We start from the raw sequence: 14931 nt of genomic DNA, 5'->3' as shown, positions 1-14931 counted from the left end.
GCATTGTCTAACATTGAAGTCAAACTCATGCCTTTAGCTCTACTCTTTAACCTACCAAGCTGCCATTGAATTACAATCTAACTGCTCCCAGCGTGAACCATCCAATGTCAAATCATTCCTTACCAAGATGAAATTAAAAAATGTGTTTTCCAGTGTTGAAAGAGAATTTCATTAAAAATGAACTATTTTTTTTCCTTTGGCTCAATATCTAGACATTCAGTTTCAAAAACTATTTTTGGAGTATGCTATTAGTGAGACTACTAATTTTGGTTTTTGTTGTGGTTTAAGAGTTTCAATAACATAATTCCTAAAAATATTAAGTCTTTATATTAACCACACTTATTGTGAACATTTGATAATACAAACAGATATCAAATTATTATTTTGTGCACTTGAAGCTAATACAATGTTACATATCAATTATTATACCTCAATAAAAATATATCTTAAAAGTGTATGTATTAAGAAGAATTTTGTCCAGGGGCATTTGCTTTATTCATGAGAATATTATTCAAGGTTGTTTCTCTCTTAAGTTAAGAGATTATTAATAGGCAGTGGGAAGACAGCATATTTCTCTAAAATTGTCCCTAACTATTTCAATGTTTACTTTGAGACTGTGCTCTTAACAAGGGCTCTGTTTCAGGACTTGCCTATTCAAGAGAGCTAATTGCTTAATGGAAAGTGGTTGAAGAGGCTTAAAATAAGACATAGGGTAGCTACTCCAAGTAGTTTGAACCATGTTCAAACAATAGTTCACTGAGTTTATGCTTAGGGTTTTTTATTTTTCCTTTTGAGAACAGGTCTATCAGGAAAATTTTAAGAAACACATTGTGCTGAATTTGGAAAATAATAAACAGTAACTTCAAGTTACTCTACTAAGTAAAAACTATTAAATTGGCCAAAATTATTAAATAAATTTTATAGACAACTGTCATTATGCTTAATCATGATTTCTTGATTGGAATTAAAAAATTAAATTATAAGGGTCATTAGAATCATAACCTGATGATACCAACTAATTTCTTAAACACAGAGAATGTGTAAGCATTTCTTTTTATCACTAGGTTAAATGTTGTGAAATGGTGTAGTCTGTGGTCAAGTCAACAAAAAAATTAATGATTTCTTTTCAGATGAATAAAATTCTACCTATTCTTAGTAGTTTATTTACAGTTTATATTAGGACCAGATAACCATTTTTATTATAAACATTTCCTATTTGGCTATTCTCATAAATTACATTTTGTTGACTAGCATGAGAAATTCAGAAATACAGTCTACACACAGAAAGAAGCTTTTAACCTCTTGCAGAGAAAGAATTTTGATGCAAGCCTGTTAAAAATATCTCAATGTGTTTTGTATTATTGACAGATACATATAAATTTACTATATATATATTTGCTAAACACTAAACTAAGTGAAATGTTAATTTGCATCTTATTTTCTTGGATTTTTCCTTTCTCTTGACTAGTTAAATCTCTCTTTCATAATATATTTATGTTCAAGAATAATTTAATGAATAACAGTAATTAATTTTCTGAATAATAATCTTGAGAGAGAGGAAGAACATTTATTCCCTAAATTAGCTGTTATTATTTGTGGTAAAAAGTGATTGACAGCTTCTAGGAGGGAGTGGCCCATGTCATAGGTTCCTGAAAAGTGTTGTGATGGAATTCTCATCCTGGTGTCATGGTGGACCAGAGAAGGAACTGGCAGGTAGCAAGTTATCCGCCTAGCGCCTTACTGCCATGGTCTCATAGGGACAGCCTATGCTAGATAGGTGGACTGATGTGTGTGTTTTGGGAGTGGTGAAGTGGGGGGGGGTGGAGAGAGTGAGACAAGAAATGTCATAGTAATCCAAGTTGACAAGGATATACATCTTCCCCTGCTCAGAACTGGGAGGTAGTCAACTGTATTTTGTCATCCTCTCCTTTCCTACATACACCTACCCTGGTTTCCAATACTGTGAGTTGTTTTTTTCAGACCCATGAGCTGAGGTTTCAGCCCTATCACTCACCCTGCTCTCTCTGCACCTGCTTATGCCTCACACCTTCTGGAGAAGATGCCTTGACTGTAGTAACCTATTCTAAACAAATGACTCTATTGCTGTAGAGTATCAGGACAGGTGGGAAGAAACTGGGGTGTCCCAGAGGACAATGTAGTAGCAGGGAGTAGGTGAGGAGTGGTTTCATGCCTTGTCATAATGAGGCTTGGCAAGAGTTTGAATGTGCAAGAACAAGAAGAGAGGACTTGAAATAAATGCAGCCTGTTGAACCTGGGTGACTAAGAAGGTGGCAGTGCCATCAACAGAACATGGGAACAAATTAAAATAATTGCATTGATGAGTTACTGCCTTCTCAAGAAGCCTTAGATGAGCTTATATAACAGGCAGACATGTTGATATTTGTTTTAGTTAATTCTACATGAATGCACTGAAGCAGACTGCACTGAAACAGCCGAGGTGGAAGTCTCCTCATTGCTAACATCTACCTCTCTCTTTATATCATGTCACTTCAGATTAGCTGCTTAGATAATGTAACTTCCCTTCTCTCAAGTCTTTAGCAATGCCTCTATCACTTAAGACGGCACATCACTGAAAACTTAACCCAACCTGGTTTAACCTTTAAAGGGGAAGACTTGTTTTGCGTAACTAAATAGTTCAAGGCTGCTTGGTCTTCAGCAAGGCTGGGGCCTCTAACTGTTCAAAGTAGGGGCAGTTTCTCTCCATTCCTTTCTCAGCACTAGTTTTTTTCAGTTAGCTTCATTTTCTAGGAAGCTTCTTTCCTTGAGGGTCTTAACATAATCACCAGATTTCACACACTTCCAAATTTGATGTTTAGGAGAGTAGACTCTGTCCCAGAAACCCCAGGGAAAAAAACAACCCAAGCCAGTCACTTCCCACATTTGTCCTACACTAAGTATAAGTAAGAAGAACTGTGCCTCTCCATCTCCATCCTTTGGTTCACACTACCCTCTGCATCAGAAATGCTCTTCCTTTAGCCTCAAATGCCCAATCCCATCCTAGCTGCCTCTTCCCTGAAGCCTTTCATGATAACATCTGCCATACATTTCTTTTTCCTTCAAATTTCCCTATATTCTTTACACCAAATTTGGGTATACCTGTTGTTCTTCTAAAAAAATTTAAGCTCTTTGAGGGAAGTCGGATTGACCAGCTTTGTAACCCCCATGGCACCTGGCATTGGTTTGCATGTTGCCGGTGCCCAGTAAGCCCCTGGGTAATGAACAGATGTGTGAATGAGTGATAAATACAATAGATTTGTTACATTAGTTATATTTGCTATCTTTATATTAGTTATATTTCCTAACTAACTGTATTTTTTAGGGCCATTACATAGCTTGGAGAAAATTTCACTAGGGGCCTTATTTCCTACTACCAGTTCATTTGTATCCAGCTGACATTACACAAAAAGTAAACATCAAGGATAAAGGGAGGGAAGAAGAAAGAGAAATCTACGACCATTTTGGTTGTAGATTTTACCTCTCAAAATGATTGTAGATTTTACCTCCCAAAAGGGAGGTAAACACCATGGAGCATTGCCGTGGTAACAGTGAACAGAACTGTGTGGCTTTGAAATGATTTGAGTCTGAGCTTTTTCTTTTTTTGGAATAGTGGGACAGCTTTGCTTCCCTACTCTTTCTCTCTCTTTGGGAACACTTTGAAGTCAGGGTTTAGCTTGGGGCCTAGAGCAACCAACTTGATTAACTTTACCTAAAAATAGCTCTGCCAAACTTAACTAGGAAACTCCCTTACCTGGTTACCATGTGACCTACCAAACATTTCTGTTTATTTGACATGTGTGATGTAAACTTGGACACCAGTGAATTCTGTCCCAACCTGCCCACAATCTATGGGATCTCATCTTTGTTTACAGGGCTTCCCTCCGGCAACGCTCCAAGTCTCAACTTTCTTACCTGGCCCATGAACCTCCACTAGCTGGCATAGACCATAACTCTACCTATGAAGAAGACAGAAAGGTCAGGCACCCATCTGTCAGGGAAGTGGGAAAAGTCTTGCCTCAAGACTAGGGTATGCCCTTGAACTCTGAGAATATGAGTTTGCATTGGGTTTGCTGGCTGAGTGAGTGATTATGACAAGTACAGTTGTTGAGGGCAGATCAAGAGAGAACTTGAAGTGGAGGCAGTAATAATTCAATTACTGGCTTAGCTGCCTTCCTCCATCCTCTGTGGCTTGCAACTCAAATGGCATGGGTATGACACCAGGCTTATATTTTAACTGAATTGAATTATTTAATTAAATTGACTTTGCAAGCAAAAGAAATTATTTGAAGTTCCTTGTTGTTATCTGTTCCTGACATTCAGCCACCTACAGGGTAAATTACTGTGTTTTTGAAAGATAGTGCTAATTAATAGTTTTGTAGTCAATATAATATAGATTTTTTTAGTATGCTTTAGTAGAAAAGGTGAAAAAAATTCAATGTAAATCTCTAACCACCTAAAATCCTTCTTAAATTATGTAATAAATTTAACAAACTATTGAACAAATAGGTTTGGCAACCAAACCCTGATTAATAACGACAGCAAGGAAAAATGATTGGGTTCTGGATATTGTGTTTGCCTTCAAAAAGAACATTGCTAGCACTGACATGTTGGTGATCACTAAAGAGATCAGAATAGGGAAATGTTGAAACAATTTTTACTCCTTATGAAGGAAATCTGGAATTCAGAAGTCTGAATGGATTGCCATTTACTCCTGGGTTCTAATTAAGAAAAATCTTACAGGAAAAACATGTAGTGTTCTCTTGCCGTTGACATCACTTACTACATTTTAAACATCATTTTGCCTTGTTTTGATACACTTGCCTGCCTTAGAGCTCTCAGCAGTTATTAGTTTTGAGAGCTTTGATATTTATGAAGGACATAGCTTGAAATTTTCACATCTTTGATTTTTTTAATTAGAAGTTTATTTTTCTCAAAGATCCAACATATTTGTTGCAATGATGAAATAAGTATGACCAACTATTCTCCAGATGAGGGGGGCTCTGGGCTCACCCTTTCCAACTCACAGCACTGTCTCCAGCAACTCAAAACTATCCCTCACAAAATAACAGGTTACTGCCTCTGCAGACCTTTGAGGGCGCTGGTGACCAACCAAGCCATGTTGTTTTTTTTTTTAATAATGGATTTCTTTTTAAAGATTTATTTATTCATGCATACAAGAGCTGGGGTATAGCCCAGATATGCGGGAGGGTGAGAGGATTCACCAGAGACAGAGCGGGGAACAGAACAGGCAGACTGACTGAAATACACAGCTGAGGGGAGCGGCAGGCAAGACAGGAGAGGTTCGCCGTGCCATGAGCATGTGCATATCCTGTGGGCTGGCCGGGATCGAACCCATGCTGCAGAGGCTGCGGACAGGTTCACAGCGCTATGCTCAACCACCTGTGCCACCAGGGGAGGTCCCCCAAACCATGGTTTTTCAATCTGTGAATGCCAAAGAGCCTGCTGCAATTAAAAAAAAAAAGGATAAGCAAAATGTCAATGTGTACACATTCACATAATTAATAGGACCCTCTGTCCCCTCAAGGGGAAGGACTTTCCTGAGGAAGAAGAAATTGAACCTGCCCCAGTGCGGAGGATTCTGAAGCTCAATGTTCCGGAATGGCCCTATATGCTGGTAGGGTCTGTGGGTGCAGCCATCAATGGGACAGTCACACCCCTCTATGCCTTTTTATTCAGCGAGATTCTTGGGGTAAGCAGAGAGCTGCCTTGGTTTTATTCTCCTCATACCTTTTGTTTATCTCTCAGTGGATATTGTCATTTTTGATGAGTTGGCTGTTTTAACATATCTAACTCACTTTGATAACTCTTTTTTCCACATCTCTGAAAGATTAAAAGTGCCTCTAATCTCCATCACACAGAAGGCAAGAAGGCAAAGCTAAGCACTTTCATTTGAGCTGCAGGACGTGTATACAGGCATCATATCTGTAAAAAAAAACCCATACTGTGGCTGCAAATGCAGTATTAGTGGAGGTAATTTACCTCAATGCAAACCAAATCAGAACACAAAGTAGGGCTTTGAATTATACCAAAAGATTGCAGGGTCGTTTTGATCTTGCTGAACAGATGATAAAGTTTGGCTTATAGCAGGTGGTAGTGCCTGTTGTGCAATTTTCTGTTCTGCTGACTGCACCATTGAAATGGGGAACTGGAAAGGAAACAGGAAGAGGTAAAGAGATGTAAAAGTAAGGAAAATTCCAAGGAATTTGATTTGCTATAAAAATAATAAAGCTTTAGTACTACCTAAGCACTTTACATATAATAGTTCACTAAACTTTCCTAATAACCACCTAAGGTGGCTATTCTTATTGTTCTCATTTTGCAAAGGAGGACAGCAAGACATAAGGAACTTGGCATAACAGACAGTGGGTCTGGAATTCAAAGCCAAATAGTGTGGCTGTAGAGCCAGATTCCAATACAAGCTTATTACTGCAAATTTGTTACCTAAATCTTCTTTTCACAGTCAAAATTTCCACACACAGAACACAAGTCCTATGAGATCAACAAGGAGGAAAACTAGAATATAGAAAACTTTATTCACCTGCTCCAGGTGACACAGGCATTGGGTGGTAACGCCCAAGAAGTTTTTGTTGAAGACTTACCTTCAAAAAGGATTTCCCAGCACACCACACTGTCAGAGTTAGCAAGGGGTAAATTGGTGGTGGAAATTCTATGGGGACTATGCCAGATGTAAAAATATATATAAATAAATTATTTTAAACAAGAGTTCGAAGTTCTAGTTTTCCTGTCTACTTCCTCTTCCAGCCTCACTGAAAGGTCTTGACTAGAAAAAATGTCCTCAGAGACATGAATTGTCTAATTCATGTACAGAAAGACCTGGAGAGTAAGCAAATTCCAGTGGACTGAGTAGGGAGGTCGAGCCACGACGCTGCAGTTTCACACTGCCCCCTTGTGGTTAGTGAAGAAATGATGCTAATTTCAGGGAGAGGAAACTGGAAACATTGGGACCTTCCAGGCTGGTAGAATTAATTTCTGGTTATATGAAGAATTTTATGCTGAAAATATTTTAAATAATCAATTTATATTCCTCAATGTGTACAATTGAAATTCTCTTTCATTCACTTTAATAGATTTTGGTTGATGATTTCCCTCAATCCTGTGCTGGGAACTTGGGAATGAAGTCAGTCACGACCCCTTCCCTAAAGGGGTTTCCAGTCTCTGAGGAAGACAGAAACGAAACAGAAAAATCCAGTCATCTTGAGAAAATGTTTATTGATATCTTACTGTTTGTCAAACATTGTTCCTGGTCTTGAGAAAGAATCGGGGACAAGAAAACCAGAGGGCCCACCCCCAGCTGTCATAAACCTGACATTTGAATAGGGGGAGGCTCTGGAAGTGCATGTACTGAGCAATGGTGTAGAGATAGAAGGCAAAGGGGAGAGGGTTGATTCTACAAAGAAAAACATACACCTCAGGATTTTACTTTTGAAGGAAAGCCAGATGTTTGCCCATCATCTCTTTCTCTCTTCTAAAAGCAGCGGAGAGGGTAGCTGAATCTTGTGTGTGAGCAGCTGTGGAAGGAGTCCTGGATTCTCCTTCTGGAAACTGTTTTTCTGAAACTGGCTCTATCAGTTACTTATCTGCTACTGTATGTTTTGAGACCACATTCTGATACTTCTCTGCACCTTTGTTTCCTCAACAACCTCAGTCTCAGATGGGTAGAAATATGTTTTCTCTCCTAAGCCAATTGCAGTCAGTGCTATGATAGCTCGTTGCTTTTTTAATGATGTTATTATTTGCTAAGTATATAACCTGGAGAGCTAATAACAGTCAAGGTATCTTTGTGTGAAAATAATCTTTATTTTATCTATTATGTGAGAAAGACAGAGGTCATAACAATACTTTTGAGTTTTGTCTCAGATAACAGTCTCAGAGCCTGAATTTCCTCCCTTCCTTCCTTATCTTTTTTCTTTCTCCTTTCCTCTCTCCCTTTTTTCTTTGCCTTATTATATGAAAGATTTGAGGCATTTCATCATATTTTTCATCTATATCAAAGAAAAGGCCACATAAATGCCTCTATCAGCCCAAGAAATAAGATAAACTGTAAATCATGACCATTGGTTTTTATTCACCAGGCTTTCTTCCATGCTGGAAATTAAAGTACATCTGTTCAGAGTTAACACTGGTTACATTATTAGTATATTCAAAGTGACAGTGTTTTTAGGCCAATGCCAAAGATCATTTTCTTTTAAACATATTTAAATTTATTTCTTTTGCTGTTGTTTGTAATAATAAAGTGCCTTTCTTGCTTACTATCTTGCCAAGACTTTTTCACTCCCTGATAAAGAAGAACAGAGGTCACAGATGAATGTCGTGTGCCTGCTCTTTGTAGCTCTGGGCTGCATATCCCTTTGTACTCAATTTCTGCAGGTAAGGAATTTTATTTTCAGCCAGTGATTTAGCTGCTTCCCTCCTTATCATGATAAAAGATCACTAAAGAGTCTTTTACATTGCAGGGATATGCTTTTGCTAAATCTGGAGAACTCCTCACGAAAAGGCTACGTAAATATGGTTTCAGAGCAATATTAGGGCAAGACATTGGGTGGTTTGATGACTCCAGAAATAGCCCTGGAGCACTGACAACAAGGCTTGCTACAGATGCTTCCCAAGTTCAAGGGGTAAGTGATGGAGAGAGACCTCAGCTATGTTAACTGGGCTGGACAATCCTTCTTTTGAGCGAATGATCACCTGTGTGCTTTCTATAGAGTAGGAACTCTTGGGGTTGGGATAGCCCAGAGATACCTTTCCCCATTTCTAATGCTAGCAAAGAGCAGCAACAGCATTGTCTCCTAGGCAGTGCCCAGAAACAGTATTACTACAACAGTTGATTCTGTCTGGGTTAGGAGTGCCTCTGGATCTGACAACTGAGAAGAAATTCCTCAAGAGTTATTCCTCAGATTTGCAGATCTGGACTCTCAGATCCCACAAAAAGTAATAGAGGGTGGGAACAAAGATCATATGGAAAAAGCCTCGTTACACAGATGTCCAGAGTGCAGCTAGTCTTAGGAAAAGAGTAGCTGTTCTAAGCAGCTTGATAAGAGCCCAGTTGGGTAGCTGAGGAAAAGAAATAAATGACTGCTATCAAAAATTTGGAAACATTCAAAGAGCTGTCTTTCTGCCTAAAGGAGGTGAAGCCGTGGTTTCTGAACCCCAGAACTGGCAGCCTCATCCAGGGGATTCTACACAATCATAAAATGAGGATACACCTTTATAAAGCCAGGAATTAGGATTAAAATGACCAGGTCAAATTTGCCTCCCAACACCACTACTTTGAATGAGAAAGAAAGCAAAGTAGCAGTAAAGACACTGGTTTGTTTGTAAGACTCTTGAAAGAAAAATATTGAGTGATGAGAAACAAAAAGATACAGAGGAAAAAACTGAAATTTCCTCCTGTGTTTTTCTCATGTGTCTCCTACTTTCACACAGAACACTTCACTTCTGTTACTTAGGATCCCTGAATGTGTGTTTTATTTCCATGGCAAACCATTTTCTGAGATACCAGCTGGTTGTCCTACAATTCAACTCAATTCTGGGACTATTTTCCAGAAGATGACATCAGATTTTACCATTAGGGGTTCAGTCCCACAAGACTGCCCCACCCCACTCAAGAGGCTAATTACAAGTCCAGAATTCACCTGTGTTCCTGCCCAGTCAGCTGTACATTAAAGATTACCATAAACTATGTCTTAGATTCATGGAATCCAGGAATGGCTAGAGCAGCTCACAAAATTCAAGAAAACAGTTCTTTTACATTGGCCAGTTCATTATAAAAGAATATGATAAAGGTTATGATAAACAGTTCCCTTACATTGGTTCATTATAAAAGGATATGATAAAGGACACAGGGGAACATTCAGATGGAAGAGATGAGTAAGGCTAGGGATGTAGAAAGAGACAGAGCTTTTGTGCCTTCTCTGGACATGCCAGACACCAAGTGCCGACCAGTCTGGGAGCTTGCTGAGTCTCATCCTGTTGGGATTGTTTCAGAGTCTTCATCACCCAGACTTGATGGATCATGAATTCCATTTGCAGCATTTCCCCCTTTTCAAGTGAATAGGGGTTGGCCTGAGAAGTCTAAGCTTCTAATTACGACCTGGTCTTTCCAGTGACCAGCCCTCTGGAAACCCACCCAGAGTTGCCTCATTAAAACAAAAGACTCCCATCACCAGGATTTACAAGGGTTGCAGGAGCCCTGCGTGAGGAACCACCTGTGTCCTTTATTGTTGCAGAATCCTTCTAGATTTTTTTGTTTGTTAATATGTTTCCTGCAGACTTTGCGTCACACTTTATATATTATATTATAATCTCTTTCTCCTTTAAGCCATTTTATATGTGCATATTTTGGTCATGTATTCTTCTACAATTGATTTCTAAAGACTGTATAATATATTATTGTAATGAATGTAAAGAACTCCCTATTTAGAGTTTTTCCTGATTTTTTTCCCTTACAAGCAATTCACATCATTTGGCATATCTTTGATTCTTTCTAAATTCTGAAAATGTAATCACTAGATCAACATTATAGTACTTTTGAAAGATCCTAATGAGCATTGTCTTGCTGCTTAAACAAAGTGTGTGCCAATTTCGCACTCATCATCTGAACATTCTAGTGTCTAACTCACCTAATTCTTAGGATAAATAAATAAACAAGCCATAATCTTATTTATTTTTGTGTCCTTCCCAGTGCAGGGGACTTTTTAAGGTTATTCACAATCACTAGAATTCAAATAATAACATCTAATCATCTTAAAACATTTTTATGTATCCTTTAAAAAAGGTTTCTACTAGTTTTCCTACTATTTTCATTGTTTTTTTTTAATTAGATTGCTAACCCAGATCAAATTTAATATGAGCATAGGGTAAAATTTTGGCTTTATTTTCTTTAACTTGGACAAAAGATACTTGAAAAATCAAATATAGATTCTATTTTCCACTGATTTGAAATTCTTCCAGCCATTGTGAATATTAACTTCTTGCATGTACTTGAAACTATCTGGGAACTCTCTCTCTTTCATTGATAAATGCTACACTGTGGATGGATATAGAAAACATTATATTTAGTAGAATGTGCTAGACACAGAAACAGCTATTGTAGGATTCCACTTATTTGAAGTACCCACAATAGGCAAAATTGTAGAGACAGAAAGTTGAATGTCAAAGGCTAGGGACAGTAAGGAAGGGGAGCTATTATTTAATGAGTTAGAGTTTTATTGGGGATGATAAAAAGGTTTGGGGATTAGATGTGATGGTTACACCACTTGACTATATTAGTCTCACTGACCTGTATGCTCACAAATGGCTAAAATGATAATATTATGGAACGTATATTTTATCATCATAATTTTTTTTTAAATCCATCTTTTTTGTATCAAATAACCTTTCACATCATGGTAAAAGAGACTGTGCCTGAGGTTGTTTGGTTGTTTTTGGTTTGCAGGCTGCGGGCTCTCAAATTGGGATGATAGTCAATTCCATTACTAACATCGCTGTGGCCATGATCATCGCCTTCTTCTTTAGCTGGAAGCTCACCCTGGTCGTAGTGTGCTTCTTCCCCTTCTTGGCTTTATCAGGAGCGGTCCAGACCAGAATGTTGACGGGATTTGCCTCACAAGACAAGGAGGCTCTGGAGGTTGCGGGACAGGTAATGTTACAGACCTGGTTTTCATACTGCTGATGGCTGAGTGGCTGTCAGACAACAGTGAAGAATGAGCAGGACAGAGAAACTTAAGGATGCTGTTAGCATCCTTATTTTTAGAAACACTCCTACTCATTTTTAGAAACCTCCCACCAGCCCTATTCATATGTGCCTCAACACAAAGACAGTGACAATAAAGCTTTAATGCTGCTATGAGTTGGAGCAGGTGTAAGTAGGTGGACAAATGGTAAGGCAAGCAAAGGGTTACAAGTGCAATTTCCCCTCAAATGGTTATTTTTTCCACACCCCAATTTAATGTAGTCTCATTCATGAGTATGCCTAGTTCAGTTTTCAGTCTTGTCCTTTTTTTCAGCTTAATGGTTTCCCCAGTTCATGGCACTCACACAGAGAGGAGCTATCTACTATTTTTAATGTCTGCTAGGCTTGTGGCAAATGTCTTTCCTGAACAGAACCAGGAGATAAAGTTTAGGTTTCAAATACACTTAGGTGTTAGCTGTATACTTTTAAGTGTGTTCTGATTAGTACCTGGTCATCTGGGATAAATGAGAGGATGTAGCAAAGGCATTGATTAGGTATAGGAAATCGCACATACACACACACATAAACACACTTGCTCTTTTAACAAATTTGCCATGAGCTAGATTTTGTCTTTTTAAAGAGAGGGATGTGAACACTGTCTAAGTAGGCAGAAGTCAAAAGGATTTTGAATGCCATTGGTAGGATGCAGTTCACTTTTGTGCCTCAGAATCAGACCCTGATTGAGAAACAGTGATTATTTATCCCAGTGTATTCAATCCTAGTGGATTGAAACAAAAACAAATCCATCCTATAGATCAAGAGATAAACTTTATACTTCATTTTATCTTATATATATTTGATCATATAATTTTTGAGAAAATGGAATCTAATATTTTACCTCATTTATTAAATAATCTTCCATCAGTGAAAACATCTGAAGATACCATTTTATTATTTATTTGTTAATTTATTTTTCATTCAGGTGACGTAGGCTTACAATACTGCCTGTTTTTAGGAGTATAGGTCGACACCTCTTCACATGCATGCCTACCATCAAAGTACTGATAATCTTCTACCACTATCCACTTGACCTCCCTCACACTTTGCTTCCACCCCTACACTCCTCCTCTGACACCTCTGCCCTCAGAATCCAGTGACTTGGTTTTGTTTTGTCTGTTCCTTTGCTTTCTTCTAAAGATACCATTTTAGAAACTTCAAATAAATTAACAAGCTACAAAGCTTTTAAGGATTATCCTGTGTACCTTTCCCCACCCTCCGTCTCTTTTTCTTTTTTAAAAAGATTTATTTATGCATACAAGAACTGGGGTGTAGGCCAGAGATGGGGGGTGAGAGGGTTCACCAGAGACAGAGTGGGGAGCAGAACAGGCAGACTGACTGAAATACACTGCTGAGGGGAGCAGCTTGTGAGAGAGGAGAGGTCTGCTGCACCATGTGGGTAGCTCCCTGGCTGGGATCAAACTCAAGCTGCAGTGGCTGGAGATACCTTGATAACACTGAGACTTAACCCCTGTGCTATCAGGGAGACACCCCCTTCTCTTTTTTACAACAAGTGCAAGTAATGAAGCCATGTTCTTATTAAGCAGAACTTGAGTTTAACTGATGAAATGTCTCATAGTCTAGCTGAGTTAATCTCCAGCATGTTATCTGTGTTCTCAGATAATGCTCCCATCGCTGATTTGTACTTCATTCTGCCACTTGCAGTAGATGTAATCCATGTAGCGGCTGAAATGTCACAAAAGTAGTTCTATCTACTCTTGATTCCTAAGACTTTTCTTCCTTCTTCAGATTGTAAGTGAAGCGCTCAGTAATATCCGCACTGTTGCTGGAATTGGAAAGGAGAGACGGTTTATCGAGGCATTTGAGACTGAGTTGGAGAAGCCATACAAGACAGCCATTCGAAAAGCCAATATTTATGGATTCTGCTTTGGTTTTTCCCAGTGCATACCGTTTGTTGCTAATTCTGCTTCCTACAGATATGGAGGTTACTTAATCCCCAGTGAGGGACTCCATTACAGCTCTGTGTTCAGGTGAGAACTATTCAGTCTAAATGATCAAAATTCTAGGGAGGTGTAGCCAGGTTCTATCAGTTAAATTTTGCTGTTAATAAACCATGCCAACCTTGGGGTTTATTTCTCAGGACCCTGGATTGTCAGGGGTGTTTCACTATTTTTTTTTCTTTTTTTTTAATTTATTTTTTTTATTTTTATATTCCCCATACAATTGCAGCCCCCTGATTTTGACCCCAACCCTCCTTTCCCCTCCCCACCAAAGTGTGTCTCTGGTTCATAGTTGTTTGTTTTGATTTTTTTCTTTCTTATAGTTATTCTTTTTCTTGGTCCCTTATTTAGGTTTTCTAAATCCCTGCTATGAGTGAGACCATCTGGTATTTTTCTTTTTCTTACTGGCTTTTTTTGCTGAGCATAATCCCTTCTAGCTCCATCCATATTGCTGCGAATTTCATGTGTTTATCTTTTTTGAGTGCTGAGTAATATTCCATTGTGTATATTTACCATGTCTTCTTGATCCAGTCATCTATTTTTGGGCATTTGGGTTGTTTCCAAAGCTTAGCTATTGTAAATTGTGCTGCTGGGTGTTTCACTCAGGCTGAGTCAGCTCAGGCTGTTGAGTGGGCTTCTGTCCCACATGGCGTCTCTGGCAGGTGAACTTGTTTTCTCCACCTAATAGGCTCAAGAGCTCCAAGTACAAAAGAGAAGTCCCAACATACAAATAATTTTCATTCCTGTGTGCATTTTATTTTCTAATACCTCTTTGACCAAAGGAAGTTATACAAGGAAGCCTAGATTTAAATGGAATGGTTCCATAGAGAAATGGAACCCACCTTTTGATGAGAGCTCCGTATGTTTCTCCTCTGTTCTCACACTACTGTCATCTAATACTTCTGACACCAGAGAGAGCACTGGATCCCACAGGTTACAGACTCAGCCCCCTGAGGTGTACATGTCTTTAGATGTCAATCACAAGTACAAGTGCCTCTGATTCACTGGCCTTAGAGGTTCCTACAACCTCCTCCTGAGGTTCTATTAATTTAGAGAGGGGCTCACAGAACTCAGAGCAACACTTACGTACTGAATTACTTGCACATTACTTTTTTAAAGATTTATTTATTTATACAAGAATTGGGTACAGGCCAGATGCACGGGAGGGTGAGAGGATTCACC

The 14931-nt window shown here is 38.7% G+C and overlaps 1 protein-coding gene across 4 annotated transcripts in view; it reads left to right on the top strand.

Moving 5' to 3' along the window:
• Positions 1-14931, top strand: part of ABCB11 (ATP binding cassette subfamily B member 11) — an 82893-nt gene that overhangs the window by 58027 nt on the left and 9935 nt on the right. For all 4 annotated transcript variants that reach the window (XM_054699836.1, XM_037523474.2, XM_037523475.2 and 1 more), the window contains 6 exons: positions 3891-3993; positions 5564-5728; positions 8323-8427; positions 8514-8675; positions 11495-11698; positions 13538-13779. In XM_054699836.1, coding sequence (XP_054555811.1) covers positions 3891-3993; positions 5564-5728; positions 8323-8427; positions 8514-8675; positions 11495-11698; positions 13538-13779 — 981 coding nt within the window. The remainder of the gene's footprint in view (positions 1-3890; positions 3994-5563; positions 5729-8322; positions 8428-8513; positions 8676-11494; positions 11699-13537; positions 13780-14931) is intronic.

The sequence above is a fragment of the Talpa occidentalis genome, unplaced genomic scaffold (assembly GCF_014898055.3).
Source record: "Talpa occidentalis isolate TD23 unplaced genomic scaffold, MPIMG_talOcc4v2.1 talOcc4.3, whole genome shotgun sequence".
In the NCBI taxonomy this organism is placed as follows: Eukaryota; Metazoa; Chordata; class Mammalia; order Eulipotyphla; family Talpidae; genus Talpa; species Talpa occidentalis.
This window is presented reverse-complemented; position numbering and strand designations above follow the sequence as displayed.